At 35.6% G+C, this 25938-nt stretch overlaps 8 protein-coding genes across 8 annotated transcripts; 6 read left to right on the forward strand and 2 right to left on the reverse strand.

Annotated features, from left to right (window-relative positions):
• The first annotated feature begins 823 nt into the window (after window positions 1-823).
• On the forward strand, window positions 824-3531 carry PHYBLDRAFT_178699 (hypothetical protein). Its single transcript, XM_018438029.1, has 10 exons — window positions 824-1041; window positions 1211-1423; window positions 1570-1658; window positions 1767-1866; window positions 1944-2249; window positions 2327-2514; window positions 2611-2684; window positions 2754-2871; window positions 2928-3002; window positions 3093-3531. The coding sequence occupies exons 1-10, from the start codon at window positions 851-853 to the stop codon at window positions 3395-3397; spliced, it is 1659 nt and encodes a 552-aa protein (XP_018298704.1). The 5' UTR covers window positions 824-850; the 3' UTR covers window positions 3398-3531.
• Window positions 3532-5693: 2162 nt separating this feature from the next.
• Window positions 5694-7041, forward strand: PHYBLDRAFT_184399 (hypothetical protein; the record flags this gene model as incomplete). Its single annotated transcript, XM_018438927.1, has 1 exon — window positions 5694-7041. One exon carries the CDS (start codon window positions 5694-5696, stop codon window positions 6894-6896), a length of 1203 nt encoding a protein of 400 aa, XP_018298705.1. The 3' UTR covers window positions 6897-7041.
• Window positions 7042-7426: 385 nt separating this feature from the next.
• Window positions 7427-8782, reverse strand: PHYBLDRAFT_105409 (hypothetical protein; the record flags this gene model as incomplete). The annotated part of the gene is made up of 2 exons (XM_018427903.1): window positions 7427-7481; window positions 7569-8782. 2 exons carry the CDS (start codon window positions 8780-8782, stop codon window positions 7427-7429), a joined length of 1269 nt encoding a protein of 422 aa, XP_018298706.1.
• A 2828-nt stretch (window positions 8783-11610) lies between these two features.
• Window positions 11611-13264, reverse strand: PHYBLDRAFT_98182 (hypothetical protein; the record flags this gene model as incomplete). The annotated part of the gene is made up of 6 exons (XM_018444046.1): window positions 11611-11712; window positions 11770-12153; window positions 12263-12406; window positions 12461-12524; window positions 12647-12942; window positions 13046-13264. Coding segments are annotated over 6 exons (1209 nt in total), but the record flags the coding sequence as incomplete, so codon positions are not given.
• Window positions 13265-15210: 1946 nt separating this feature from the next.
• On the forward strand, window positions 15211-16689 carry PHYBLDRAFT_138218 (hypothetical protein; the record flags this gene model as incomplete). The annotated part of the gene is made up of 1 exon (XM_018429952.1): window positions 15211-16689. The coding sequence occupies one exon, from the start codon at window positions 15211-15213 to the stop codon at window positions 16687-16689; it is 1479 nt and encodes a 492-aa protein (XP_018298708.1).
• A 1960-nt stretch (window positions 16690-18649) lies between these two features.
• On the forward strand, window positions 18650-20890 carry PHYBLDRAFT_161308 (hypothetical protein; the record flags this gene model as incomplete). The annotated part of the gene is made up of 6 exons (XM_018434377.1): window positions 18650-18691; window positions 19041-19254; window positions 19500-19607; window positions 19654-19787; window positions 20600-20696; window positions 20823-20890. 6 exons carry the CDS (start codon window positions 18650-18652, stop codon window positions 20888-20890), a joined length of 663 nt encoding a protein of 220 aa, XP_018298709.1.
• A 609-nt stretch (window positions 20891-21499) lies between these two features.
• On the forward strand, window positions 21500-23414 carry PHYBLDRAFT_184400 (hypothetical protein). Its single transcript, XM_018438928.1, has 6 exons — window positions 21500-21674; window positions 21736-21785; window positions 21876-22060; window positions 22168-22310; window positions 22414-22771; window positions 22905-23414. The coding sequence occupies exons 1-6, from the start codon at window positions 21540-21542 to the stop codon at window positions 23300-23302; spliced, it is 1269 nt and encodes a 422-aa protein (XP_018298710.1). The 5' UTR covers window positions 21500-21539; the 3' UTR covers window positions 23303-23414.
• A 1121-nt stretch (window positions 23415-24535) lies between these two features.
• PHYBLDRAFT_61726 (hypothetical protein) lies at window positions 24536-25008 on the forward strand (the record flags this gene model as incomplete). Its single annotated transcript, XM_018440848.1, has 2 exons — window positions 24536-24599; window positions 24680-25008. 2 exons carry the CDS (start codon window positions 24536-24538, stop codon window positions 25006-25008), a joined length of 393 nt encoding a protein of 130 aa, XP_018298711.1.
• Between the last annotated feature and the right edge of the window lie 930 nt (window positions 25009-25938).

The following is a 25938-nucleotide window of genomic DNA, read 5'->3' on the forward strand; positions in this document are numbered from 1 at the left end:
CAATATATACAAATACAAGTTGACTGAATATTTATGATAGGTAAAGACGGTAAGATTAATTTCTAGACCAAGTCAATTCATAATTTAGTTTTTCTACTGATCCTAAGTATTGGTTTTTTTTTGTAACCGTTACTGACTCCGGATCAATTCCAATCGCTTCTTTTTTTTATATATATATATACAATAAATTATAGTGTGTTTTTGGTTGGCTAATTGTTTTTATATACAATTATACATCTTCTATATTCAGGTTTAGTATTATCTTTAAACCACATATGATATGAACATCCTTCTCTCCTTTTAATCTTGTTTCAATTCATTCCAATTAACTTTGAAACAAATAAATAAATATATATATATACATAAAGCTTGCTTTTCAATTGATTATATCTTTATCCGGGATAATCATCTTTAAATACTTAAAGAATAATTTATTTGAGACAAAGACTAAACATAACAAATCGTATCGCTTAAACGTTGTGTATAATAAAATATAATACAAAACAAAATAGTAGAGAAACAAAGAGAGTTCACACTTACCTTCACAGTATCTGATTGATCTAACCTGAGTCTAAAACATCGTATGTTCACATTTCTTTTCTTTATTTCTTTTTCCCGACTGAATCACACACTGACATAAAAGTAACTTGTCTTTGTGTCAGTTTGGGTGACGTCTAAAATTTTTATTTTTATTTTGAAAGAAAAAGAAAAAGTGTATATAGCTCTCACGCTATATACACCTCAATAGTGCATTGTGCCTCTAACAAGATATTATGTGAAATCAGGGCTGAATTATCAATTATTTTTTTATTATTATTGGGGGGCTGGATACTTTTATATACAATTCTTAATGTCTTTACAAAAAATCCCTGAAACCGTAAAGGTAGGCGATCGAATCCAAGTTAAGCTCGATCGCGCTACCATTCGTTACATTGGCACTGTTGCAAAATCATCAGGAGAATGGCTGGGAGTAGAGTGGGATGATCCCGCCCGAGGAAAGCATGATGGTAGCCATGGGGGGATCCGCTACTTTGAGTGCAGGCAAGCACCTTTATTATTATTATTATCATTATTATTTCTTATTAGTAGTTACCAATAAGAAAGGAAAGAGATAAAGAGTATATATATATATTAAAAAAATAAATAAGAAAGGTTTTCTAAGACATGTGGACGTATCTTTATATTTGTGTATGTGTGTGTGTGTTGACAGCTCTCCAACTGCGGGTTCCTTTATTCGTTACCACCCAGAAAAAGTAATCACAGGAACAACATTTATGGAAGCTATGAAGGATAAATACCTAGACCCTACTACTGGGAAAGGAGCTTATGTCCATGAAGAGGATGTTGGGTTCATATATCTGGGTGGCAATAAAAGCATTGAAGTTGAAACAGTTGGATTCGATAAAATTCAGCGTACCCAAAGGTACCTTAATTATTAATTTTTAATATATTAATATATTTGATATGAATTATTTGCACGATCAATAAGCTAATTCTCGATATTTTATATCTAATTATATATCTAATTATATATATATATATATATGTATGCACACTCTTATAATGCAGTGAATTTAATAATCTTACCGTAGTAGGTCTAGCAGAATTATGCATCTCTGCTGCTGGAGAACCTGGAGATATCAACAAATATAAACTTGGTAAATAATAATAATAATAATTGAGAAGTATAGTCGCAGTAACATACATATTCATCTTAATACTAACCGGTCTTTTTCTTTCTTTAATTTTGTATACATGTTTTAAAGCCATTGAAGATGTTGATCTTTCTCGCAATCTAATCAAAGATTGGGATACGATTGCCGATATCATATCTCAGCTATCTGAACTTCGTTTACTACGTTTAAAGTAACCAGCTTTATATGAATGTACAATGTACCATGACACTAACAATCTAAATAATATATATATATATATATATTTAGCAATTCTCGACTTGCTCCTTTACCTACCGATATCCATTCTCTTTACCGTGGATCCCAATCGCCTTTTGCAAACTTAACTACCTTGGGACTTAACAACTCTGGGATCTCTTGGGAAGATATCTTACGTCTAGAGCCTCTGATTGCTAGCATAGAAGATCTCCAGGTCGGAAATAACAAGATTACTAGTCTTAGCGGAAAAGAAAATACACAAAAACCCATATTCCAAAAGTTAAAGTGGCTCAATCTGGAATTAAATGAACTTGAGGATTGGGATGAAGTTATTACTAACTTGGGTAATCTTCCAAGGTGAGTGAGCTATATTAGAAGAAGAGATACTTAGATTATGTATTGATACCGTATATATATATATATGAACTTGTTAGCTTGGAGATCTTATTCTTGAACGAAAACAAATTCTCCAATATCAAGCCTTGCTCTTCTGAACAATTTATGAAATTGGATTTCCTTCGGATTGATTCGAACCTGATGAACAACTGGGAAAGCGTAAACTCATTAAATAGCTTTCATTCTCTAACCAGGCTACGTTGCAATAGAAATCCTATATTTAACGGTAAGATTGATAATAAGCTTATAGGCTACCGATTAATGGTTCCTTTTCTAAATGAATGATATAATAAGAATAAGAATACTAATCGTTTTATATTAGATATGGATGTTGAGGATGTGTTCTTCCAAGTGGTCGGAAGAGTAGGAGGCCTTGCTATGATCAATGGAAATACAGTAAGACTGCCCTCTGTTTATTTTACTGTAGCTTAATCAATATAAATGGGACTAACACGATGGAAATAGATGACTGGAAGGGAGAAGAGTGATATGGAACGCTTCTATTTGAAGAATTGTGTAAAGGATGGAAAGACCCATGATGAAATTGCTGCTATTCATCCTCGTTATAAAGAGCTCTGCGAAAGTATGTTCTTTAGTAGACCTTGTGGATAATTGCTAATTTACTTTTAATTGTATAAGTTCATGGTGAGCCAGATCTTGGGGGCAAAGCATTTGCTGATGGTTTTGGTAAAAAACTAAAGGACAGGCTTGTTGGTATGTGGTTTTCTCATTTAGTATTTAGTAATATTCAATGTAATATAAATTAATATCTAATTATTTATACACTTGCAAAAAATACCTTAGGTGTCAAATTCTCCAGATACTCCATTTCATCTGAAGAACTTTTGGCTATCACGGATCAAAAAGTCCTTCCGGCTCCTGTCAAATCTATTGAAAAGCGAGTATTGTTAACCATGCTGGTCCGAAATGCTCGCCGAGTAATTCAGAAATTATTACAAATACCAGCAGAGCGACAGTCTATCTTTCTTTTACACAATGACTACGACGGAAAAGGTGCCATGGTTATGGATATCTCGGATGACATGAGAGACTTGAAGTTTTATGGTATCTCTGAAGGCGATGAAATAATTGTCCTTGACAATGCGTAAACAAGAAACATACCTTAGTATACTTCTTATAAATATTACCCATAATATACATATTCAAAGCTACTTTTTTTTTAAGAAAAATGAAACAGAAATGTAACTTTTCTGGGACAATAAATATTATATAAAATTGATCTTGTATACAAACATAAAGGTGTTTTTAATATAAAACTATTAAAAGCATTAATTACCTTGGTTACTGATATAAAAAGAAAACCGCTTTTGTGAATAACAGCACATTATGATAAAAGAGTGGTAGATTAGGTTTATCATAAAAAAAAAGATATCACTCCAGAATGGAAATTATTTCGATTAAATACAGACCTGTCTATATCAACAACCCTCAATTAATCTTATGTAAGCTTACCAGAGATAAAATTGAACTCTTTTACTTTGATTGCAAAAAAAAAACCCCTCCAAAAGTAGTTATATAATGTAATCTTATATAAAGCTTGTGTATGATACTAAACATTATGATAATATGTGACAATCTTTAGCTATACTCATTCTTATTTGGGTATTTATTTATCGTTGGCAAGAAACACTCGCGTAAAATTCTGTCTGTTAATCCAAGAATAACAGTTGTGGCACTGGTTTTTAGCGGGATATATCTTGATTCATGCAGCGGTGCCCAATAAGCTAGTGAAATCCTTTCTTTTTCTTTGTTTTTTCTTTTTAAAAAAAGACAGATAGTATATAATTAATTGGCAGTCAGTGTTGAGGTCAACTTGGTTTGACAGAATACAATATACATTTATCAAAATACGACTTTAAAAAGACTTTTTGAATAACGGTAAACAGATATACAAAAGCTTTACTACTGTTTCGTACGCTGTACTCATTATAAATTAGATTGATTTATTGTAGACTTACTTTTATCATGTCATTAAGTATCTCTACAAAATAGCTTTTTAGATATATTAAGCATAATAGACTATTTTAAAGTTAATGTGTAGTGCATTAATATAATTTTCAGACATCGATACTGTTAAACACCTTGTACAAAGCGCACATTCCCATCCGAAACGCAATTACTTTATTACCATAATTCTAAATAATAATATAGTATACGTTGACAGCTATCAGTCTGGTGCCCACTTTCAATACTTATTCTTTATTGATATACGTTAATAATTCTTCAATCCGTCTTCTCTCTTAAGAGCTGTTACCTATGTCTTAATAGCACTTAAAACTCTTCTTACAAGAGTTATAGCATTTTTTTTAAACCACAAGTTTGGTCAAATCATTTGTAAAAGCCGGGCAAATTAATTTTTATTACTGGGAAATTTAACTTCATGCAATTGGCCAATCTTTTTTTTTTTTGAAAAAAAAAAGTGGGTGGAGTTTTCAAATATTCAGTAAATTGAGACTGGAAGCACAGTACTTCTATTGGGACGACACTGATGGCTTTATACATGATTATAATCTTTTTGCCTTTTAATTTTATAAAAGTTCAAAATAAAAAAATTAAGCACAAGGAATTTTGATCATTTTTAGTAATTTTTGCAGATGTATGGGTTGTTCAGACCACATTTGGTTAATAATGACAATAATAATAATAGTATTGTAAAGAAAATGGGTATTTTCCCAATTACAAAAAAGAAAGGGTGCTGTACCAAGTGTGCAGATAGCATTATTTATTTATTTATTTCTTTTGATCTGACTTTGTATTCTCTGGGCCAGCCTTTTCTGTGAGACCACAGCTTGTATTGGAACAAACTATAAAATACGTATTAGAAATGGTCAGTGCACTTGTACAGCTTCATATATTAATATATAGTACTGGGTCTAATAAAATAAAATAAAATGAAATGAAAAAAGTCAATGAGAAATGCTGACATTTATTATAAGAAAATGACGCTCCAAGTGTAATATTGTGCTGAGATAAAATAAAAGACGATTCCATAATGCCGATTTATGTATTCGCAGCCTGAAATTTCACTTTTGTACTTCAACTAAAGAGTATGAATGAGGTAGGCATAATAAAGCTGCTACAAGAATAAAAACCAAGATTAAGTATAAGAGAGTGTTTTTATTGGACTTTATGGATATCATCTTCTACCAATGATCCGTAAGAAACTGACCTATATTTAAAAAAAGCCAAGTACGAGTTCAAGACGAATTTAAGATGTAATCCCTATTGCATTTACAACCACACAACCCAGATCGAGTGTGTCCAGCGGGACTTCAAGTTGTTCTGTGGTTTCAAACAGGAATCTCAAGGCACGTTTTTGTTTTTATTATTATTATTATTACCATCATTTCTTTCGTTTACTCATAACAACAACAACATTTTTTCATGGTAGAACTTAATCAAAGAGAAGCTCTGGAGGTCAAAGACAGCAAGAAGACAAAATTTGTCGTTGGTGATGACACGCCATCCGTCCATCATTCTCCACCTCCAACCTCTCCGGCTACACTCAAGAAGCCCATGCGACATCATGTCAAGCGAAGATCAACTAGCCGAGTACACGTTGCAAAGCTAGCTCCTATTGCCAGAACCAATGTTGCCCACACAGATAGTGAGGCAGACTTTGAGCCGGACGAACCCCGGCCAACCATGCGAAGATCGCAATCACAACGGTCTTTACGACGCTTGCCATTCGATAAAAAAAGTTTAGCAACCCTGACTCCTTATTCAGCACCAAAATCAGTTGATGCAGAAAAGACGACTAGAAAAGGTCTCCCATTTGAAAAATATAGTACTAGCACACCACTGGAAAGGAAAGACTTGGGGGATGTCCATGAGAAGACATCACACCGCACCAACCCGATAGTCTTGTCACACATGACTCTTGCTGCGCCTGTGGAACAGATATTTAATGCCGTTGCGTCTACCCTTGTGGTAAAGACAGCTCAATCTCCTACAGCTCCCCAAGAAGTATCAAAGCCCTTGCCAGAGCGCCCAGAGCGTCAAGAGCGCCCAGAGCGTCAAGAGCCTCTGAGATCTCAGTTTGTAGCCCGTCGCTCCGAGACTCTGAGTCCGGTACGCACCAAGCCTCATTCGAATCATGCCCGGCCAACCATTACACGAACTCAGCAAAAGTTACTTTTGCAACGACAACAATGCATGGAAGAAGAAAAATGCTTAATAAGTCCATGTCATCATCAAAAACTGAGCAGTGAGGTTGAGCGTGTGGGCCGTGAGTACCAATGCATTCGACGGCATCATGATCCGTTGACAGAAAGCATCCTAAGATGTCTTGAAAGACGGACCACGCTCACAGCCAAGAGATATCCTAAATCCGGAGAAGCCGTATCACGTGCGCTGTCCAGTTCTAATGTTCCATTATCTGAAACACGATCTCCAGCGTATGTTGACCATCGACAGACGACAGCTTATCGGCACCCTCATCTAAGGACAATCGCAGAGATACGAGCACAAAACTCAATAAATAGCTCAAACTCTACTCCAAATGTTTTTGGTGTACGATGGAACACAGGGTCTGACACATTGGACTGGGTCTTACATGTTTTTACTCATGGCAATGACAGTACTTGAGTTTTATTTTATTTCATTTTTCATTATTATTTTTTGTCTGTAAAGTATACATATATACATATTTCTCTTCATTTTATTTTATATTTCTTTTCTGTCATTGTTTTTTTTTCGTGTATGTTTTAATAAAGGTTCTTATTTTTCTCTTTGTCTGCCTTTCTTGATTTTTATTTGGGCAGTTGAACTTCTTAAAGAAGTGTGTATATGCTTTTTTCTTCAACGGGTTGTCTGACGGTTAAGAAAAAAAGGGGGGAAATACAGTGAACAAATGGCGTGTATTGTTGATAAATATTTACAAAACAAATCAAAACAAAACAAAACAGTGCAATACAATACAATACAATACAATAAAAATAAAATACAATACAATACAATACAATACAATACAACAATCAAGTATGATACTTCTTGGGAGTTCTTTTTTTTTTGGGTTTAATACATAAAGAAGTTCAAAGTCATTATCTTTTTGGGGGTTTTTTTGAAACCTGTAATGTTTGTTTTCTCCAACAGCTTTTTTTTTTTTTTTTTTAGAATTACAAAAATCCAGATTCTTGCAAGAGCCTTGTAATCTTTTCATCTTCTCGCTCTCTAAGAAAAGCTTTCAATTTAAGTACCATGATTTATCTATTTATTTTTCTTTCAAAGAAAGATTCTAATTATTCTTGGGAAACCTACTTTGGTTCAAGTCTTAAACTCTCCTCATATAGCTGCTCTTCATCTCGACTGTTTTTTAAATTGGCCCGGATAAAAGCCTGAATCTCATCTACAGGTTTGAGCCGGTAGGGTACCAGCTGATACTGCCGAATCTCCTGAACAACCTCGGCAATCATGGTCTGTTTAGCAAAATTGATCATATCTTTTGAAGACTTGAGATACGTCGGATTTCCATCTTCAATGAACGTCAGGTCTTGCAAGTATATCCCAAGGAAAGGAATACATGGCGGGTTAATTGATCGAACCAAGATTCTGTACTGGTTAAAGTTTCGATTTGCACCCATCAACTTTCGTATCGAGGAGAGCATTTGGTGTGTACGGGTACCGACCATTTCCCAGGTACGTTTCAGGCGTCCAACTGCACTATTATCAAATGCAGATAGAATGGCCATGCAAGTATTAAAGCTGTTAAGGTGCTTACATCGATCTGCCACTTGCACCCAATATTTTATCAAATTGCAGCGTCTCTTTATATCCTTTTGGCTCAGAATTGCAGCAGTAACATAGGCGGTCACGTTGTTGCAGTATTCGATCGAAGCTCGTATGTGGACTGCCACGCTTTTGTTAGGCTCCCCTTGATCGCGCGACCAAGCCTTATCAAGACATTCGACCGGTTTAATGTCATTATAGAGCTTGAAATCCATAATTGTCATCTGGCGAGCCATTTCGAGTGTATCAATGTCAATCAGTCTGAATCTTTTTAGGTTACGAGGTAAAATAGGATCTGGGGGGTTAGAGACTGTGCGAATCATCCTCTTGATATCACTATTCTTGGTAGGTGATTGCTTGCGTTTCTGGATAAGTTTCTCGAGCTGCTCAGCTGAGAACGAAAGTGTTTGATGAATGGTTGTCTTGGTAAACAGGAGTAATCGGTCGAGAATTACGGCATCATCTTCATTGTAGTACTGCTCTAACCAATTCTTCAATACATTCGTCACTCTCAACCGAACTAGCCTAAGTTTCTTTTGTTCCCAAAGCTCAAATTCTTCCCCTGATAGCCCTTCTGGAACTCTCAGATTATATCTGTCCTCTAGTCTGTCCAAAAGCTCAGAGGGTGTACAGAATGATCGATAGGTTAACAAGAAAGTGTTGATGAACTTCATGTCAAGGTAGTTGTGCATCGTCAATAAGACCACCAATCCTTTGAGAGTACCGCCTTTAATTGAGCCTTCCATAGTAAACTGAACTTCATTCTGGAAATAATCTGGCTGGAGAAACCATGGTGTGTCTGGTGTAGATATAGTAGCGTTTCGAGTTACAATTAATGGCGCATCATCTCCAAAGAACTTTTTGAGTTTTGCAGTTGAATGCCTTGCTTGGACTTTTGGAGTTGTTCTCCCTGTGATAGATGAAATGGATTCTTGGGAGTCCTGTGAGCTTGAAAGAGATCTATCCAGGTTGTGTTCTCTTGGAATAGGAGAAGATTTTGTACGATCAATTGGTGTTGTCAGCCACCTGCTTTTTCGAGTGGCATCATTTGAACTCCCTTGGCTTGTGCTGCGGCTGAGATTTTTTATACTCTTCTTTTTGCCCTTAAGCTTATCGAAACTTGGGTATTCTTCATTTGTAAGAACAAGGTTTTCAGAGCTATCTGAACTCTGCTGCTTCTGCTCGTCGTAAAATGAGGCTAGCTTTGTTACGCATTTACAAATCATTTGGATTGTCTCCTTCATGCTGTTGACTGTGTTGTAGACATCTTGGACAGCTTTATCCAGATCTTCGTCCTCTTGTGTCATCTTCTGTAGGTATACAAACAATACTCCTAGACCATCTACAAGAGATTGTTTGTTTTTTGCGAGAATATCTGCCTCGCTAGACTCGGGGACGTTACTAAAGTCGATATCATCAAGGACACTAAGAATCTGTCCGATCTGATTCCCAAAGTTCCTAAACTGTGCGAATAAAAGGACAGCCAAAGAATCTCTTAATTCACTAGTTGGCTTTTTCTCCAGGGTTATGCTTTTCATAATAGCATTAATTGATTCATGTATGCCATTGCAGTACGTCTCGATATTATCAACCATGCCCTTTTGAAGAGGATACTTTGACCTTGCGCTCTCTCCGGAAACGTACATTCGGTTCATTCTCTCACTCAATGGGAACGATTTACCCGTTGCCGCAGGGTAGTCTATTAGAGCCGAATCTATAGAGCCGACTTGAATAGAGAGTGATTGGGCAGTTATTGCGAAATTTCGCACGGCCAACATGAGCTCGTTTGCATCTGTTAGGATGCGATTGATGTTGTTTGAGTCGAGATTTGAATATAGTCGAGAGGAGAGAACAAGTTTTGATAGAGAAGCCATCATGGTGCGGTGATGAATTCGAAGGACAGAGTTGGTGTTTATGTATATTGATGACTTGTCGATTGTGTTTGAGGAGAAAAGCATGGACCGGATTGCATCGACTATGCTGGCAGTACGTGGTGCAAGGGAAACTGGCTCGATGCTTTTTGAGGCCAGGGTAAGGTCTTGGAGAGATTGTGAGATGTTTGTTAGAAGGGTGGTCCATGTGGCTGATATCTGTCGGCGTGTAGGATAAATATGATCTGAGTGGTCTTGGTAATATGTCGAACCAGAATTGTCGGTAAGCGACAGGTGGCGGTTACTTGAGATATCCTAGAGAATACCATTAGTACTAAAGTTTTTTCTTTGGGTGGAGAGGCAAAACTAAGTGCATATTATATAGGGCCGGTATATATATACCACATACCGGCTCCTATACATCATAATTATGAATTGGTGTGTGGGTGTCTGTAAGGAAAAGGGGAGGGTAGATCATATGGGACAAGTAATGTTTACCCTTTCTGAGCTAGTGTGCGGACTATCTGTCATTGACAGATCTTCAAGGAATGAGCGGCGAACAGAAGAATTACTCAATACTGACTCGCTATCTCGGTCATCGTATTCTCTCTTCCAACTGCCATCAAAAGATGAATTCATGTTGTAAGCAACATCGTCTTCTGATTCTGATCCCGATCTTTCGAGACATCCAGAAAGAGGTCTGTCACTGGTTGGTGTAGTGCAAAAAAATCGACTGTCTTCGTGTTCTGTCCAATGCGGTGTGAGGTCAAAGGGTATGAAGTGGTTTGGTGATCTGGGAGTGGGCGGAAGGCAATCTGTGTCCTACCGTAATTTTGTATAATATTTATATATATATATATTAGAAAGCATACATATCTATATATCTATTGACTGTAATGTTTTGGAAAGCTCAAAATTGTTGCATGTCCTTTTTACCCTTTGGTCTGTTGTGGTCGGGATTTCATGTTCATTTTCCGAGACTTGTTCGCCATAAACTTGGATTACTTCAACATAATGGCTTGGGAACCATCCTCTGGAGTTGTTACACCTAGTAGGAGAGTGAATAAGCAATGTACACAAGAAATGCAAACAGGGTGATTATATACCAGCCATCCCACCAGCCAGAGTCTAGTTTGTATAGTACCTCTATACAGTCTCCCTTTTTAAAATTCAATGAGCCGACCTCTGTAGAGTCAAAGTCATAAAGGGCAAGGGCTGTACACAGTGGTGTAAACTCTGTGGACTCCATTGCAAAGACAAGAGCAAGAAAAAGAATAGCAAAAGAATAAATTAAAACAAAATACAATGAAAGAAGAAAAGAGATTGTAAACAGAAAGAAGACAAAGAGAAAAAAAAAGAAAAAGGGAAAGGAAAGTGTAAGAAAGAGTCCGCCTAAATTATCCAGCAAAATCAATGAAAATGGAAATCCAAATGTGGGTCAATGTGAGCCAATTTCTAGTCTATTTGCCTGTTTTTACCCACAGACAATGTTTGGGGGGAGAGAAAGAGTGATAAAAGTGTAACAAAAGAAGCATATAATATTACAATAAAATCATGGTCAAACGAATGCCTGTGAGCCTAAATAACAATAACAATAGATAGATATATTTCTATCATTAACCAAAGACACGATCCCACTCAATCTCTTTTCCGGCCTCTTCAATGGCATCCAAGAGTCCTGCCAAGTCACGCTCTACGCTCACGGTCGGTGAGTTTATAACAATTCGGAAGAAATGAGGCAAACTATCCAAAGGCGCATGATCCACAAGGAATTCTCCAATCTCCCTTAAGCGGAGGTGAAGCATCTTTGTGACCAGCGACACATTGGCTGTGTAGTTGCCTTGTGCCTCCCAATGAAGCACATGATTGCTGAGGTGGTTGGGAATGTACCAAAAGCACACCTGGAGGAATGGGCTCGGGTCCTTAACTAATATGAACCCACGGTCCTTTCGGTTGCGTACCATTGTAGTCAAGTCAGCTGCAGAACCCAAAGCACGATCCACTCGATTCCCGAATCCTTGACGACCATAGAATGTCCAAGCCAAAAACATCTTGACCGCATCTGGCCGACGACCACAGCCAATTGTTCCTGCTCCGAGATCGTACGGATTACCATGGAAAAGATAGTCAGCTGCCAAAGAGTTGGCCTGTGCAAACAGCGCATGGGCCTTGTGAGGTGTCAATAGCATCGAACACTGGAGTGGTACTCCGAGTAGCTTGTGCGGATTCAAAGTGAAAGTATCAGCCTATTGGTAAAGTACAAATGAAATTGTTAATATAATTGCTATCCTCTCTTTTTGTTTTAAAAAAAATATTTTATATTTTCTCTACGATATTTCCCTAGATTCAACTTACTAATCCCGAGCCATCCAACCAGTTGGTGGTCTTTACAGCTGAGTTAGAAAATACAACAGATCCACCCCATGATCCATCCACATGCAACCAACAGTTGAATTGTTTAGCAACCGTTGCTATGGCCCGTATAGGATCAAATGCTCCCTTTTTGTTTGGTTTATATGTTAGCAGAATATTAACAGCCAGAGTTAGACTCACCAATACAGTTGTTCCTGCCGTAGCATTCACAAAGAATGGTGTTTCTCCACGATCCACACTTTCTCTGATCAGAATTTCTGTATAAAAGAAGCACAATATATATATTAAATATAAATATGCAAATATATATCATCACATCACATCACATCACATCACATCACATCACATCACATCACATTAGACCACTTCTTTACTTTTATTTTATTTTGCTTACCAAGCCTATCTACTCGCATACGCCCGCATGAGTCTGTTGGAACTTTGATAATACTATTGGTACCTAACCCCATTACCTGAGCAGCCTTGTCAATACTGTAATGACTGGATATGGATGTGAATATTTTTAGAGGTCCATATTCTGCCCCAGGATAGGGACGAGGAAGATATCCAGTTTTGGTGATCGAAGGAAATAATTTGTTCCTAGCTGTAAACATAGCCAACAGATTTGAAGCAGATCCACCTGGGCACAACAAGCCACCAGAATTCTACGCATGATATAAATTTATACGTATAATATATGTATAGTGATTTATAGCAATTATTACGATATTGTTGAAAGTGTTATGCATAAAAGTTGTGTGTACCTACTTCTCCCATATTCAATAATTCGCCGACTGCTTTGGTGACTTGTATTTCCATTAGTGTGAATACGGGTGAGACATGATAAACATGAGAATTTCCGTTGAGTACAGCAATGAGCATCTCGGAAATAACTCCAATAGGATTAGTTCCCGCATAAAGCTTGTCCATAAACCGAGGATTCCAAGAATTCACACTGTAATCAAGAGTTTTCTTGATTAACTCAAATGTACCTACGAATTCAAAAGTCAGACTTTACTATCATTCTTCTGGAAACTATTTGATCAACTGTTTGCTTTATTACCATCAACACCCTTGCCGACGTTTGGGAGATCAAAGTCAATGACTTTATACAGATCGTTTTGTGAAGTGTACTTGACAACAGCTTGGTCTGCATTCTGACCCTCCCTGACATCTATACAAATCAAAGTTATTGTTTACAAATCCTTATATTTAATTTAAACTAAATCAAAAATTTAAATAAATAAAATGAAATAAATAAATAAATAAATAAATAAATAAATAAATAAATAAATAAATAAATAAATAGATAAAAGATTGCCTACGTTGAACAAAAAGAGTCTTGGCCATGTCGAGCATTGTTTCTAGCTCGGTCGCGAGGTCTTTCCTGTCAGTTCCAAACATTATTCAAAGTAAATAGCAAGAGTGATAAGAACAGGGATAAGCTTGATAAAGATGTATAAGAGACACTCAATAAAAGGAAGATATTGCACCATCAGGACGGAACTGGAGTATAGATGGCAGCGGTACTCAAATGTCACATTGAAGCAAAGATATACAAGGCGTTCTACCTAGCTGTGGTGGTCGACCGGTAAAAACTAGTTGACCGCCCAAATATTCCTTTACTATTTATAGCAATGTGTGATAATATACTGCAAACCTGTCGCTGGTGTTTGCATTTTACCTCAATGTGCTGCTTATTTATGGAACGAATTTACTGTTTATATGTGAAAATAAAAACTAGCCGACTGCAACTATAGGTAAACGTCTATAGAAATTAGCTCTTTGCCCTCAATTCAACATATTTTTAAACCAAGTGAAATTACATGATTTTTTGCAGTGTACTGTATGAAGCATTTTATCTAAGCATTATTGTTCATCAGCATTTCTTTCTTTTGCTTCTTTTGCTATTAATATATCTACCGTCCCTGATATTATATATATATATATATATATAAATATATATATATCAGAGTTATACAACCTCCTGGATCAAATCTTGTGTTTCAAGATGATCTATAGACTGTAAATACACCAAGGTTTATTTCAGTTTACAAATCAATCAGTCAATCATTCGATTAGTCAATCAGTCGATCAAATTTTTTGCATGAGAATAAGATATATATATATATCAAACAAAAGTGACATTCAAAGATTGTTCTTTTCTTATTAATTATGATATTACTAAGCTTATTCCATTAAGTAAAATAAACATATTTAATGATAATAATGACAATGATAATGACAGTAAAAGTAAAAATTGAAAGGCAAGTGCTTTCTTGACAACAAGAATAGTAATAATGGGTTGAAAATGAGACCCATTTGGTTTCTTGGTCACGTAATAAAGTTTTTTTTTTTCAGATAAGAAGAAACTAACAAGAAATAAATCTTAATATCAATGGTTGGATGTCGCTTTATATAAAAGCTTAGTTAATTACATATGATTTAGATACTCGCCAAGAACTGCTATTATTATTAATATAATTCTTCTTATTGATTTCTCCAAGATTCTGTATCAATCGAGAAGCTTAAAGAAGTATGTAATCCTATATTAATAGACTTGGTATAATTTGATCACTCTTACCAATCAATGACAAAAAAATAATAATGTATATATGTATGTAAGATATATAATATAAACTAAAATAGTATAAAATAATATATATATAAATATAGTGGCTCAGCTTAAATCCAGGGAATAAGAAAAAAAAAAGACTCGAGTTAGTCATAGTTGTGACGTAAGTTTAACCGATAGGGAGCGAACTGGGGAAATTCAAATTTAGTAAACCTTGCTTTATGTTTTCTCAACTTCTTTTGTTTAACATCCAAAAAGATTGCTACAATTACTTCTTTAATTTACCACCAAAATATCATCCATCATTCAGCATCAGGCAACACCTGCCTTAGGTCCTTTTCCACATCCCGAGTCTCCGATGAGCAAAAGCAAGCAACACTCCTACCATTTCATGTTACGTGAAATTCGCCGCCTTCGGTCTGAGAATGCTTGTCTCACCGAAAGCGTCAATATTCTCAGAGACGATTTGCGGGTCGAGCGCGACTCCCGAAAGATTGCAGACGAATGTCATCAAAAATTCTGTAATGAAGCCATAGATTGTCAAGCAAAACTAGAGAGCGAACTAGTCGAGAAACAAGAAGAAATAGAAGCCTTGAAAGAAGAGTTAGATGAAGTAAAAAGTTCTTCAAGCAACAGCAGCGGCATGTCATACCACGATGCGGCGTATTTTAAGAAACGGTCAGGGTTCTGGGGCTGTCATGATTTTGATAGTGACACCGAATATACATCCTTACCTCCAATCGACCCCGACAAGGAAACAATTTCCATGGAACATGAAGACGACGACTATGAAGAAGAATACGACGATGACGATGACGACGATGATGATGATGACACTCCTATATCTACATCTCCATTCCGCAGCTTCGGATCTGATCTTGTCGGATCAATCTTTGAGCAAGGTGATAGTGAGGACGAGGACCAGGACCAGGATCAGGACCAGGACCATGGCGAGAACCCATCTCGCTCAAATGATACCCAGTTTGAACAACTGGCCTCATCACATCTTAGACAGGCGTTTGTTTCTCGACTGACAAGTGCACGTGCAAATCTAGAGTTAGACGATCTAATGATCAAGTACGACCCTTCAAATACAGTCCTTCTACGTAGCCTAGCCAACACATTTATTAGCTGGTTATCTGAAACCGTCGAGCAGGCTGATGTCGATTCAGCAGGGACGGCTAAACTTATTGCTACACGAATTCAGGCAGACTTTTTACAGTTTTGGAAATCAATTTTGGAAAGACACATCCAAGACGAAGCCGAACAATGCCAGTTCCTTCAAGAAACTGAAAAAACAATTCTCAAAGCAAATACAAAACTACTCGCCGATAATTTCCACCGCTTATTAGTAATGTTGTATAAATATGACATTGTAGAAGGTGATGCGGTCACGACGTGGTGGCATGGCCAACTTGGAGGGCCACCAGAAACAGTTGCTGCTCGAATGCGCAATGTTACTCGTAAATTTGTCGAGTGGATCGACAGTAGTGAGGACAGTAACTCTGATATGTCTGATCAAGACACAGACACAGACCCTGACATTTGTGATGGGAGCGACTGCGATACTCTCATCGGCCAACACTTTGACGATCCCGATTCAAAAAATTCTAATGATGACAATGACAATTCAAAGAACCCTCCCGAAATACTTGACAACCTCCTCGAACAAGACAAAGACTATTGTGTCTGCCAGTTCGATACTACAGCTCCTCTTCCTCCCTCCACTCCCGCTAATTCCAGAACTACCCTCCCAGCATGTACATGCCCTAGTAAATATCTTCAAGAAGACGTATCCCCGTCAAAGCCGAAGAAAACGGTCCGGATAGCAATGTAAATAGTAGACCTCTTGGCCCCTTTCCATCTTCTCCTCCAGCTTGGAACAATGACATATATAAACTTTTTTTTCTGTATAAAAGATTTCCCCCTCTTCCCCTCCATTTTTCTTTTTCTTTTTATTCTTCTTCCTTCAATTTGTTTTATTTGTTATCTTTATTTTAAAAATGGTATATTTACCATACTTAATATAATTCATATTTTTTCTCATTTCATTGTATCTTACGCTTCTGTAAAGATTGTTGGTATAGAAGCTTATGATTTGGCTACAGATTTTAATATTCAAAGAAAAGAAGACGTGTGATTTCTTTGTAATGTTTCACGTAGAGAAGATATCCTTTTCTTACATTTTCTTTGTATTGTCTTTAAGAGACTTGGCCCTACATCTCATTCGTTCTCTATTAGTTGTATAATAGAAATCACACAACGCACAGACCCGTTTGTACAATGTACATCATCATTGTACTTCTAAAAAAAATGGTGTATTCAAAGCCAAAATAAGATACAACCTGTTAATATTCTGTACTGGGTATTTTACAGCCACTTTTTCTTAAAAAAATGTCAGGTGTTAATTGTCACCACTCACATATGAAATTCTTGCTCTAAACAAGAGAAACACAAATTAACTGTACCATTCACTGATCACTATTATGATTAAAACTAATGTATTATTATTATCATAATCCCTTTGTAAATTTCATGATACACTGGTTTAATTGTCTACACGAGAGTACCATTGACTATAATTCTGTTTTGTCTTTATTTATTTCTTAGAAGGAAACTCATTTTTTATATATATTTAACGTCTTGTGTAAACACAGTAACCGATATTTTGGGATATTTTTACCATACAAATCTTCTTAATTTGATGATCATCTTTTTCTTTTTCTTGATATTTTTGTAAATTTAAAGAGTTTGTCTTTTCATTTTATTTTTTAGATTAATTTGAGAATTTGTAATACAAATTGATATGGATAGTGATACTGATATAATAATCCTTCTATTTTTCTCATACCTTTGATTAAGTTAACATACCAGAAGGTCAGGGCATAAGACTACAGCTGAAAATATTTATGGGTGTTCCATTGAATAACCATGGGATATATCTATATATATATATAAACTGTCTTTTCAAGCCCTTGTGTTTTAACCATATATTTATGTATTTTTGCTAACTGGTAGCTAATATTTTATCCATACACCAATCTACTTCCCTTATCCTTTATACCAAGATAATATATTTTATATGTTTTATTTTATTTGGTGCTCCACGCTGTTTAAAGCAAGGATTCTTGATCTAATTCTTGACGTGTTATATAATTATTTGCGTATCACACTACAGAAGCCTTCCAATTTTTATTGCAGTGTAGAATATAATCTTATCTTGGGGGTAATAAACCAATTTATAGAAATTGATTTCCTAGTCTTTCTTGTGTTATTCAGATGCACCACTCAACCTCTTAATACATTCACAAATCTTTTCCAACGTAATAGGGCACAGATCAGTAGGCATTAAACTTATAAAGTAAGCACACCGATCTTAAGGCTGTTTATTATGTTACTATTGCTGATGCTATACGTCTGTTGCTTAAGAAAGAATGCCATAACGGTTTGTATAGATATTTAGTTCCCAAGCTTAGAATATTCGCTAGCTAATGATTGGTTGTCACGGAGGTAGTTTTAAGTGTGTAAGTACCTGGTACGTGCATTTAGTTTCGGAAGTGTACTCCTAACAGACTCACTACCAGTAATAATATCAAGTCCGGGTTATAAAGAGTAATATAGTCTACATATTTAATAAGGAGAAAAACATGATATCGTTTGTTGAGCAAATACTTAATAATTTTTGTATGACAGTCTGAAATATTTTATTTTCGATTTAATTCAATTCAATTCGATCCATTTTCACTGTAAACTAATATTAATAATTAAATTTTAACTTTTGATATAATTTGTAACTAATGGCCATTCAAAGATGTCCATTTGCTTCTCGTTTTATTGAGGTTAGTAACCAGCATCAATTGGAATTATTCTCCATTATACAACACAATATAACAGCCACGGGTTGAATTTTGACGACAATGCAAGGACAGATAGTATCTGTCAACAAAATACTCACCGCAAAAAAATAGTGGGATTAATATTCTTACCACCAATAGCTCTGACACCACCAGTGGAATTGCTAGCTAGGCTAGATATCCTTCACTTTGATACTATAAGTTTCGCACTTTCCTTTACCTATTACATTGTTTGTATCCAAGCTGAGCCTAGCTAGCAAGCATATCTCATTGCCTATAGGAGTCCAAAATTGTATAATATTTCATCAATATATGATCTCATATATTTCATAAGGCATACATACACAGCCTTCTGTGGAAGCTAAAACCCGAATTGATATTGCTAGCTGACGTGATGATAAACAACAACAACAAAACGGTGCCAAAAAAACTTGGATGTAATATGAATATTGCTTTCAACATGCCTCCAAGCATGGAGCACAGATTTTGCAATTGTGTGTTTAGACAGGATAGCTTTAAAAAAGGCTACCTAAAGACTTTACCAGCTGGTATCATCAGGGGAGAATGTTTCCTACTGAGAGAGAATTGGTGAGCGGTCGTCCAAGAAGGGAGAGTTGTGCAATTGAAGTCAGTGGCACTTTAAAATATATAACATATAGAGAAAAAGTTATAATCTAGTGTTGAAAAATAAAAAATAGAAATTAATAAAAGAAAACATATTGTCAGAGTTACTCTTTGCTTTGTGTTTAAGTGCATACCTTAACAGCTAAGATGCCGTAAATTTAGTAAATAGAAAAAGACTATGCCAGCACAATTCAAGAGGGGGAAATAACTTACAGAGAATCTATTAATGAAGTTTCCGAGCATGGCACACGACGTATCACTCGTATTACCCAGAAAGGTTGGAGAAGCGACGAGGCAAAATTGTTTTTTTTTGTTAACAATAGCTGTGTATTGTTGCAAGATTATATTTATTGTGATACTAACGCATGAATTTCAGCTAAACTTCCTCATCAGGATCGTTAATTCATACGCTGTTATTGGCAAGAGGACAAATGTTCACCAATTTATCCCTAGGATGGTTAGTTATATGTTCAACACGGCAGTCCTGGATTCCTTTAACTAATATTTTCATCAGTGGTTTCTTAGGAGTGACCTCCAAATAAAATCGTTATTCTTCTCTTTTTATCCATGCCTGACTTTCTGCATACAAGATACTATCAAAAAAACCCCATAAACAATAACTGTTATCTTTATATTTATTTTAGACATAATCCTTCTTTGAGAACGAAATCACTGGCATTCTTCTAACCTTTTTACTTGTTGTATATTTTACTGTGCTAATATTTAATAAGGTGCGAAGATGTGATAGTTATCTGGAGAATATTTAGGAAATTAAAGGTTGGCACCGTCATTCTCACAAAATATATCAGTATATGTATGAAAACTACTAGATAAATCAAAATAAATGTTGGGAATAAACTATGCGAGTTACGTGACGATCGTGTGTGGGTGGAAGTGAAAAAGAGTGTATAAAGATATATATGATTTTACTAGCATAATCGAGCTCAATGTCGCAATTATTACCAACAAAGATCAGTCGAAGAAAAAAAAAGACACCCATTAATGAATTGAAGAACTGTTTTTATCACAATATTTTTGACCGATCAAATTGACAAACTTCAATATTGGGATAATACTGTCAACAAAGGAGCGTGCAAAGAAGGTACACTAGTAAATAACAATATCTGGAAATTAGTAAGATACTTTCAAGTATTCGAGTAGATGAGGTTCATTGACACTATCTCATTATTTAGGACAGTTTCAACAAAACTGCGCATATATGCCTCTTCAAAGTCATCCTCTCTGTCTGTATTTGTATTTTTTTAACAGTTCGTTGTATCGCTCAAACCCAAAAATACAATATCCGTACACTGGACCAAAATTACGGGCGGTGCTGTGAATATGAAAGTATATGTCAATGTTACAGGTGAGAATAATAGGAGGGTAAAGACGCGTGTACTGTTTACAGAAATTATCTAGACTGATGTTGGTATTGTTGAGGTCTTGATATAATATCACAGTTTTTACAAGATTTTTACACATATTTTCAGAGTCAATACAGATATTCAGAGAGTTCAAAACAAGTTCCAACAAGGAGTAGATGACCACCTAGGGCTTTAATATACGAATTTTTTTTTAATTTTACTTGTCACGAGAGTATATTTATGCACTGGGCAGTACCATTGTTTTTGCTGGTAATATTATCATTTTCTACTATTTTTTCCACAAGACTTTTGGCCATTCCAAAGGGAAAAATCTACATAATATCAGCGGTAGATTCAAGCATTAGCTTAAAAAAGCTGAAACAATGCAGCTGCTATTACAGAACAGCAATTTTCTTACTTTAGTATTCGACCTGTTTTCTATAACACTTCAAAGAGGTACAGCTGCAAATAAAGGTACTCACAAAAATTTTCATTGATGCTATCTTCCAGGCAAAAGAAAATAAAACCAACAATTGCACTTATACTACATGCGCATCAGCTCCAAGTAAAATAAGAGGAAACACATAGATATAAATCAAGGCACAAATTTGTGCTGCAGTTAAAGCAAATTTCATTGTTTCAGAATCCACGCATTGATCATAAAGAACCTTAATTTACTCCAAATGCAAAAAATAAAAATAAAAAACCAGCCAGCCAATCGGTAAAGAACAAGTCACCATAGAGCCACGACTCTTTCTCTCTTTCTCTATATATATATAGTTTTATTTTATTTTTATTTTTATACTTTGAAGTAAAAAGACCTACTCTATTAAAGGTACACTACCATGAAGTTCTCAATTGCTCAAGCCGCACTCCTTCTATCTGCTCAGGCTACATTGGTCCTGGGATTTTACGATAAACGGGATGCTGTTGTCGAATTGAATTCGAACAACTTCCGCTCTCAAGTATTGGACACCAATGTAAGTTACATTCCTTCAGCAACTTGGATTCTATTTCATTAACAAATATTTGTCACCTTAGAAACTCACAGCTGTAGAGTTCTATGCTCCATGGTGTGGCCATTGTCAAAAGTAATTGCCAAACATCTTAAAAAAAGGGAGAAATAAATATATTACGTTTAATTCTGACAGTTTATATATATATTTAAAAAAAAATCGTAGGCTGACACCCGAATGGAAAAAAGCTGCTAATAACCTCAAGGGACTTGTTACTGTTGCTGCTGTCAATTGTGACGAAGAGGCCAATCGCCCTGTGTGCTCTCAATATGGTATCCAAGGATTTCCAACAATTAAGATTTTCCGCCCTGAGCGCAATAAGAAAGGTTCAATTGTTAAGAAGCCTACAGGTAAGGCTAATTAAATAGACACACCGACACACACAGTTTGGGCATAATACCACAAAAAAATACGCAAATCTATTAAGGATTAGTAATAATAATGTTTTTTTTTCTAGATTATCAGGGTCCCCGTGAAGCAAAGCCCTTGGTAGATCATCTTTTATCTGTCTTACCTTCAGAAGTTCGATTTGTCAAGGATAATGCTGAAAAGGTCAAGTCCCAAAAGAGTATAAGCATTGAAGATTTTTTGGCTAAAGATGTAAGTATATCAAAAATAGAACTTGATAAAGATGGTACTGGGGGGGGGGGGGGGGGGGGGGTTAGTGTTCTTCTAAACTAACAATAGTCAACAATTATACCAGAACTCCACTTTGCCAAAGGCACTTTTGTTTACTGATAAGTCGGCAACAACTCCACTTTACAAAGCACTTTCTGCTGATTTTGCGAACCGAATGCTGATGGGCGAAGTAAAAAAGTCCGAAAAAGATGTAATGGAAATATTTGGAGTTCAATCTTTCCCAACCTTGGTGGTCATTACCCCGGAAAATGGCTCTATTAAATACGATGGAAAGTTGAAGCATGAGGCATTACACAATTTCCTGAGTAAGTATGCCTTGGCTGCAGAACCCACCCAGAAGAAACCACAAGAAAAAGAAAAAGAAAAGGAAAAGGAAAAGCCAGCAAAAAAGGAGACACAGGCACCAGCTCCACTACCAACTGGTGAGTAAATATATATATATAGGTGTGGGTAAGGGCAATAAATAGAAGAAGCAGTACCGAAAGCAACATTAGCAGCAACGACAAGAAAAGGTTAAAGAAAGCGTGTGTGTGCTAATCTAGATAATGAGTGTAGTAGAGGAAATTGTATCTGATGAGGTTCTGGGAAAGCACTGTCTTGACACTGGAAATATCTGCGTGATTGCAATTGTTCAGGAGGATAAAGACGAGACATTGGCTATGTTCAAGGCGTTGAATGAAGCTAGTAGTAACCCACCTTTGTTCAGATTCGGTTGGATGACTGACTTGAAGGCTACACAGATCATGGACAAGCTTGACCTTGTCCATGATTTCCCTACTCTCTTTATTTTACATCCCGGAAAGAAGCTCTACAGACCTTATATTGGTGCTTGGGATCAAGAAAAGATTAAGAGATGGCTCGGGGATATCTCATCTGGAAAGGTCTCTGCGTGGCCCTACAAAGGCGCTCTGACAATTTCCAATAGCGATAAACAGTGGAGAGATGAACTGTAAATGTGATTGGCTAATACCTAAAACACAGGGCAGGAATAATAACAAGAAGAATAAAAAGAAAAAAGATATTAGTTTCTTAAAAAAAAATAAAAAAAAATGCATTATTGTCATGATTTACCGTTTTGAAATAACCCTATCTATGAAACAAGCTTTCTTCCTTTAAAATTCGGACTCTAATCAGACTACAAGATACACCTATATCCTTGCTTAAAAGTAAATCACGTATCGAATGATTCAAAGTATGTCACCATCGGAATGCTACTCTATAGGCCTTTTGTTTTCTTTGTGCGAATCAGATATGAAACATAAAAGAATTGAATAAAAATACATTGTATTAAATTATATTACCTAGGGGAAAATGTCATGGATTTTTGAACAAATGTAATTATCGAAAGTGAATGATTTTATATATATCTCTCAAAAGCTAATATATATACCCACGATTCTCGGCGTGTTTATGATTAATAGTAATAATAATAGTAACCTTTACATACATAGCTTGCAAAAGACTTTTAGTAACTGCATATTTTGAGCTTATAATCTTGAAGCTATTTTTTTTTAAAAATAAAATAAAAATAAAATTAGATATATAGTAGTTTTTGGGATTCCGTTCAGATGATAATTGGTGTAATTCATTTGATTGATTTATATATATATATATTACGATACCTTCAAAGGTTCGCATAGAAATCAACTAAAATACAAAAACTACACACGAGAATTTAGCTTGGATTGGTTAAGATAATCAGATATTTTATTTATGATGTTGAATAATTGGAAACATCTATAATAAGCAAGAAACAGACTATTGTTCTTTTGTAATGCAGTAACCTAGAAACACTACATGAATTCCCCATTTTTGTTTATTTTTGTTCTTTGTGTAATAGACCGAGAAATAGTCACTACCACTGCCACTAATAATAATTACGATACCATCCTATTTTTATAGAGATCATATTCTATACCTTATACTACCGCTCGAACAAAAAAAAATAAAGTATCTCTGACCTTTATTCTTTAACGACACTTCCGCATATGATGGATCATGTAGGAAGCCCGATATATATATATTTCTCAACATCAAGACAGTCACGGATACCACTAGCATCTCATTCTTCCGCACCGAGCACATAGTATATAAAGGTACTGATCTGGCGAGGGAATAAGATATCTATCTATCTCTTTTCTACATTACAAATCGCTTTTCTTTTGTACCCTTTTGTTGACTCCAAAATGAAGACTTTAAGTTTAATATTATTCTATATTGGCATACTTGGCTTTACAGGATCTGCTCAAGGTAACTTTATATATATATATATATATATCATCTGTCCAACAAATAGAAAGAGAAAAAAAAAACTAATAACTCTAATATAGCCGGGAGCTTTATTAAACCTACTAAAGACGCTATTTGGTACACGGGGAGCTACCAAAGTGTCCTCTTTGACACCACAAACTTTACTTCTGCTGATACCGTCACATTCTTCTTTGACGAAGATCGCTCTATAACTTTGGGTGGTGGTCCCGCCCAGCAAGGAAACTTCACTTTTATGCTACCAACTGAAATGCCATCACTTGTTTCCAAAGATTCCGTGTCTCTACTGGGTGTTTTTCGCCGGAATAGATATTTGTGGCAAGTTCTTGGTGAAACTGTCAAGATTCGAAAACCTTCAGGCCCTGCAAAAAAGAGAACTGTATATGTATAATCAACTAGAAACAAGCAAGAGACACTTGGCACAGGGACCTTAAATATATATATATATATATATATGTTATTACTATTATTATTAATAATAATATTCATAACCACTTTTTAACAACAACAACAACAACAAAAAAACCAACCAAAATATCAAGACTTCTGTTTTTTCTTTCTTAGTTTTGAAACCAACCCAATACAATTATGTGCCGATAATATAAGAACCACAAAACCTTCAAATCTTCTACACACATATATATATAAAAAATTTATTTACACATAGATACATAGATACATAGATACAAACAAATACAGCTCACACCGATGATATTGAACCCAAAATAAAAATGATAATTTTAAAAAAAAATTCACCATTTAGTAATCGGGCAAATATGTCACAATGTCTTACATTCTCAAGTCCTAGGTGAAAGTTTGAGTTTATTCCTTATAAAAACCATGGGATAGGGCAGATCGATGGTTTTTATTTATTTCTTATTTCTTAGTTCTCTTACACACATCCCTTAATGTTGCTCCCATACTTTCTTTTATCAGTTTTCTTTCTATTGATTGGAGACTCAGTATCCCAACAAGAAACTAGTAAGTAGCAAATTGATCAGCTGTAGGTTGTTGAACCGAAAGTCTGACTTTTCTTTTATACAAAAATAAAATCCTTGGAATTGCACATGTCTAGGTAGTATTGTCTACCCTACTGAAAACACTGTATGGAGAGTTGGGCAGCATGTCAATGTAGTATGTGTCTATATGTATTTATTTTGAGACACAAAACACAGCCAAAAAAAAACAAAAAAAAACTAATGTAGACATCCATAATTATCTAAAAGACTTTTAGTCAAAAACGCCCACCAAAGGACACAGTTGCTATATTTTTTGAGAACGACCGAAAGGTGATGCTAGGAGCTGGACCTCTTACAGAAAC

Source organism: Phycomyces blakesleeanus (genome assembly GCF_001638985.1).
Source record: "Phycomyces blakesleeanus NRRL 1555(-) unplaced genomic scaffold PHYBLscaffold_1, whole genome shotgun sequence".
Taxonomy (NCBI): domain Eukaryota; kingdom Fungi; phylum Mucoromycota; class Mucoromycetes; order Mucorales; family Phycomycetaceae; genus Phycomyces; species Phycomyces blakesleeanus.